This window comes from Arachis ipaensis, chromosome B05 (assembly GCF_000816755.2).
Source record: "Arachis ipaensis cultivar K30076 chromosome B05, Araip1.1, whole genome shotgun sequence".
Taxonomy (NCBI): Eukaryota; Viridiplantae; Streptophyta; class Magnoliopsida; order Fabales; family Fabaceae; genus Arachis; species Arachis ipaensis.
Window position 1 is genome coordinate 139,693,395 of NC_029789.2, and position 5,399 is coordinate 139,698,793.

The window sequence follows — 5,399 nt, forward strand, 5'->3', positions numbered from 1 at the left end:
TATAAATAATATCTAAAAACAATATTTATTAATTATTTATTTAAATTAAAAATAAAAATTATAGGCCTCTTATTATATTATATTTTTATATATAATAGTATAGTTATTTTTATTAATAAAAAATTTAAATAATTAATTTTTTAATAAATTTGTACACTTATAACTTAGATCAATCTATTTTGAAAAAAGATAATATTTGTGTTAAATATATTCATTCATATTCAACATTTTATTGGTTCTTGTAGCGTTCTCACAACATTCAATTCCATTTATTATAGCATCTCTCTCGTTTTGGTTCTTCTCTGCAAAACCATGCTCTTTCATACTCTCTTCCAAACCCCTCGTTACTCTAACTCTTCCGTTTAGAATCCATCAAAACTTTTTAGATTCAGTTTCTAATTTTTAATTTCGCACCTCAAAAAACCGTAATTCCCATTTCTCCGATCCGTTTTTCCCCCTAGCTGATTCTGCTTCAAGATTCAGTTTTTCATCTTCCTTGATTCCCAAGTCAGTAGAAAGTTCTCGTTTTCGCACATTTTGTAAGTTTCTACAAGTTTCTGTTTTAACCGATTGTTGTTGTTTTTTTTTTTTTTATAATATATTTCTTCGTTTTTATTTTAGGGTTTCGTGAATTCGCTGTGCCTGGTGATGAAGATTGAGGAATTGGAGGATGGGGAGTGTGTTATGGATGAAAGAGGGAATCACGAGAGGCAGATCGTGAGGGTTGATGCGAAGAGAGCGTTGGTTGGAGCGGGTGCAAGGATCCTGTTTTACCCTACGCTTTTGTACAATGTGCTTCGGAATAAGATTGAAGCTGAGTTCAGGTGGTGGGATGAAGTTGATGAGGTTTTACTCTCACTCCAACCTTTTTTTTATGGTGGTTCTTACAGTTTGTTAATTTTTTTTCCCTCTGGCTTAAGCATGTTTGACTTTTTTTTTTTTGCTATGGAAAAGGGAAAATTGGTTGTGATTGTTGCAATATTGAGGTTGAGAATGGGTTTTTTATGTTTGGATTTTTTTTTTCTTGTGCCTTGAATTTGTGTTTGTGTTGCTCGGGAAAATGGGATTTTGATGTTTTGATTCTTTGCAATGGGAGGATTGTTATGAGTATGATCAATGTTTCATAATTGATCTCATTTAGTTTCCATGGATGCTATCCTATCACTGAATTCTACTAGTTTGCTGCTGCTGCTTCCGGTTTCAATTTTGATTGTCTTTGTAGTTAAACTTAGCTTATAGTTGCTGTTCTATTGATTTTTTCCCCCTGCAGTTTGTGTTACTGGGCGCTGTTCCATTCCCAAAAGATGTTCCACACTTGAAGAAACTCGGTGTGGGTGGTGTAATTACTCTAAATGAGCCTTATGAAACTTTGGTGCCTTCTAAGTTATATCATGTAAGTGATTTCTCACTTTCACCGGGTTGTGTGTATAAATTGGTGGATCTGTTCTACTCTTAATGGTTGTTAATATTCTTGGTTCATATTTTTATTTGTTTCAGACTTATGGGATTGATCATCTGGTAATTCCTACAAGGGATTATCTCTTTGCCCCGTCATTTGGGGATATAAGCAAGGCTGTTCAATTCATTCATCGTGAGTGATTTATTTAAGTTTCAGAAGGGGAGGGGGGAGGGGGTAAATGTACCTATCTACCTATAGAAATATGTTTTGCCCGATGCAGTTTTCCTGTTTTGGGGTTTAATACTATCTTCTTTTTTTATATACATATACAGAGAATGCAAGTAGTGGAAGAACTACTTATGTTCACTGTAAAGCTGGGCGAGGGAGGAGTACAACAATTGTTCTTTGTTATTTGGTAATGTTTGGTCCTAAAGACTAGTAGTTATGTTTGCCCGGGGCATTAGTTAAAGCTTTTGATACTGATAAGTTTCCTCATATTTTATAGGTTGAATACAAGCACATGACACCTGCTGCTGCAATGGAATATGTGCGATCTCGGAGGCCTAGAGTGCTATTGGCACCGTCTCAATGGAAGGTATGGTGTAAATATCGAGTTTTTTTTCTCTATGATTGTACCCTTTTAGTTTTACATATTCTTGCTTGTTGATCATGATATGCAGGCTGTGCAAAAGTATAGCAAGCATAGAGCTTCTTCTTTGCCCTACTCTCCCTCTGCAGATGCAGTTCTTATAACCAAAGACGATCTTGAAGGCTACCATAGCACATGCCATGCTGGTATGGAACTGGCCATTGTACCTAAAGTCACGAAAAAGACCATGCCCATGATAGCAAGATTGTCTTGCCTGTTTACATCGTTGAAAGTTTCGGGTAGCAGTGTACCAACATCCCGGCGGCTGCCAGTATCCGAGGCACTTGCTTGCTAAAGCTAGCTTGAGATGAACATTGCAAGCTAGGGGAATGAAACTTAGATGAAGTTCTTTGTATGCTTGTGGTGCTCATCTCCAATAAAAACCAAAGGAGTGAATTGTTTTTTGTTTTTCTCTTAACCACTTCAACCCCTACTTTAATCCCTTGCTTTCAAATAGATTACTTGTTATGTTTTAGTTAGAGGGCAGCACCACCAGCAACTGAAGCACTTGATCTAAACTTTTTCCCTTCAAGCAGGGGCCTGTACAAAGAGGTATGGTTCATAATGACATGATCATGGAAATAAATAATTTCTGATCATTTCCAGTGTTAGAACATGAAAGAATAGGAAGAAAGAAAAGGAGGGAAATATTTCTCCAATGTTGTGTGTGAAGATATTATAGGAACATGTTTGTAGTCCTGTCCCCGTGTACATAGATTTCAAACACAGTTTACTTGTCCTTGAAGTAAATACATGTTTTGTTGATAAATAAAGTATGTTTTGTTTGTTAATCCAAGTGAAACCCTCGTGTCAGTAAAAGTAACATTGAAGTTGAAACCAACAGAATCTATGCACTTCTTACCAAACTAAGATGCATTTATGGGAAGGCCGTTACTAAAATTGAAAGCTAATTCAACTTTCTTTTCCCTGTTTTTGTGCCACAAAACAATGAAGGTTGTTGCAAATCTAAGCTGTGATTTTTATCTCTATTCCCTGTTCTATCTTGCAGCACCAAGAGGAAATTACGTAGTGGGAATGAAAGTGGGGAATCTTTGTGATATAGTGTGATGTTCCTCTGTCACTCTCAACATTAATCAATATCTCTCATGGTTGGTACACATCGTTTTCTTGGCCCCCAACAAGTGTATTATGTTGCTCGTAGGGTATATATAATATATCATATATTTAAGAGGTTTTACTCTTATTACAAAGTACATTTTATAACAATTTTATCAATTGAAATTTGAAAGTGGCAATATTCACCTAGATAAAATTCGGTTAATCTCTTTAATTCATAGCCTCATTATTGCTAGGAAAAAGAGATTGATGAGGACACTGTTTTCTCTTGGTTATATGTGTTTTACGTATATAATTTATTTATACTTTTGACTTTACATAACATTTCGATTTTCTCTACTTTGGTTATATTGTTTAATGAGAATGTGTGGTTACTGGTTACCAAAGCTATTAGGTAGCGTTTGGTGGAGAGACAGAGACGGAAAGACTGAGAGACAGAGACTAAGAGACAGGGATTGAAATAAATCTCAGTATTCTGTTTGGTACAAAATGGGAGACAGGAATTGAAACAAGAATGAAACTCTAATTTAATTTGCACAAAGGGTAAAATTGGAATTAATTAATTGAAATGAAAGTATTTTAGGTATAAAATGTTATTAAAATTTCAGTCTCCATCTCTAAAAATTTCAGTCCCCTGTGTTCCTACTTTTTGGAGGTACTGAAATACTGAAATTTTAGAGACAGAGACAGAAATTTTAGTACCAGTCTCTGAACTAACAAGCACGATACTGAGTCTGAGTCTCTATTTCAATACCTCAAAACAAACGCTACCTTAGAGTTGGTCTAGTGCTAAGAAATAAAGAAATTTGGATTGCATGCATAAGTCCTAGATTCAAACTTAATAATTACCATGTAACAGGAAAGAAAAAAAATGGTGGTTACCATTATTCATTGCATGAAAGATTTGTTTCTAAAAGATCCAAGTTTACACATTTAATTGTATTCAATCTTTTGAGGTACTTAGAAGATATAGTTGCATTGATCCGAGGCCAATGAGAAAAATTTACGCTTTCAACTAATTATTACAAGCACTTTGGATTAAGAAAATACTAGTAATGGGTTTGAAGGCAAGTTGTTGTTATCATAGCCATTGGAAGTTCAACCTAATTGCGCCATTGGAATAAAATTATTATTCGAAAAAATAAAAATAGATTAATTTATATTAAAACTATGTTCAATAAACAGGAAAAAAGAACACAAAAATAAATAACAATTCCGTGTGTATTAAAGAAGTTGAAGATTTGATGAATCATCGACATAGAATATCCTACATATACTATTATTATTATTATTCACTTTTTTTTTTTGTTTTTGTTTTTGTTACATTTTTCTCCCATAGCAAAATAGACTAAAATTGAAATAACAAAACAAAACCGTATTTGCTTAATCAAATTTAACAAAAATATATAAATAATGACTTTTTCTAACCGCTAATGAGTTATACCTTAAATGACATAATCTCTCCATATTCAATTAAGATGTTGCGAGTTAAAGTCTCCTATTTTTAATTAAAAAAAAAAAGAAAAAGACTTTTTCTAACCTTTTTTTATTTCGGACGTCAGTAAGGTCGGGAAGATCCGACCCGTCCGAAAGGCACCCTGACCCAAATCCTACATTCAAAACAGAAAGACCCACCTCTTCCCTCTCTTCACTTCAGCGACACCAAATCCTAAACACCACCATCAACAAATCATTATCGCCGGCATTGATTATGGATACGCAGCAAAAAGCACCAGAATTGGATGGTAAATTTAGCTGCTCTAGATGCTCTCCGTCCAGCCGTTCTCTGGTGCGGATCCTCTCTCCACAAATTCTTCCTGCTGTTCGATGCTAAACCCAAAGAAGATGACTACTTGCAGGTCAGCGGCGGATGGATGAGATAATAGGGACACCGATTCCGCGTGACACTCTTGATGAGCGGAGATGCTGCCCCACGGATGAGACTGAGGGAGGAAACCAACAACTTACCAATTTGAAGAGTTAGGGCAAAACGACTCAAGGAAAAGGAGATGGGCTTGCTGTGCAAATGATAGAATCTGGTATAGGCAGAGAAAGATAACTGATATGCATTTCAGTTCCTTGATTGCGGTAAGCCCATCCTATCTTTTCTTGAGATACTTGCAATTTGATTAGTTGGAGATAAAATCCAATTGTTGTTAATTTGACCTTGTAATTTCAGATTGGCAATTATGTGAGCCAATTGGTTTCTGATGTCTTGCAGGAAGGGGTCTATTTACCAGATGGCTCTTCTAGACTTGAGGGCTTCCACCAAAG

General features: G+C 35.3%; 1 protein-coding gene across 3 annotated transcripts; it reads left to right on the forward strand.

Moving 5' to 3' along the window:
• LOC107644454 (putative dual specificity protein phosphatase DSP8) lies at positions 214–2,844 on the forward strand. 3 transcript variants are annotated; one of them, XM_016348315.2, is made up of 7 exons: positions 214–539; positions 622–846; positions 1,271–1,393; positions 1,498–1,591; positions 1,732–1,814; positions 1,905–1,994; positions 2,080–2,844. In XM_016348315.2, the coding sequence occupies exons 2-7, from the start codon at positions 649–651 to the stop codon at positions 2,341–2,343; spliced, it is 852 nt and encodes a 283-aa protein (XP_016203801.1). In that variant the 5' UTR covers positions 214–539; positions 622–648; the 3' UTR covers positions 2,344–2,844. The 3 variants fall into 3 exon arrangements, with proteins under 3 accessions (XP_016203801.1, XP_016203802.1, XP_020958659.1); XM_016348316.2 differs by having other exon boundaries at positions 215–514; XM_021103000.1 differs by having other exon boundaries at positions 227–507.

Bases quoted from the DNA above. Each gene is read 5' to 3' on its own strand.
- LOC107644454 (XM_016348315.2), top strand. From the start codon at position 649: ATGAAGATTGAGGAATTGGAGGATGGGGAGTGTGTTATGGATGAAAGA. The intron at 847-1,270 runs GTTTTACTCTCA...TTCCCCCTGCAG, and splicing joins GGTGGGATGAAGTTGATGAG to TTTGTGTTACTGGGCGCTGT. The intron at 1,592-1,731 runs GTGAGTGATTTA...ATACATATACAG, and splicing joins GGCTGTTCAATTCATTCATC to AGAATGCAAGTAGTGGAAGA.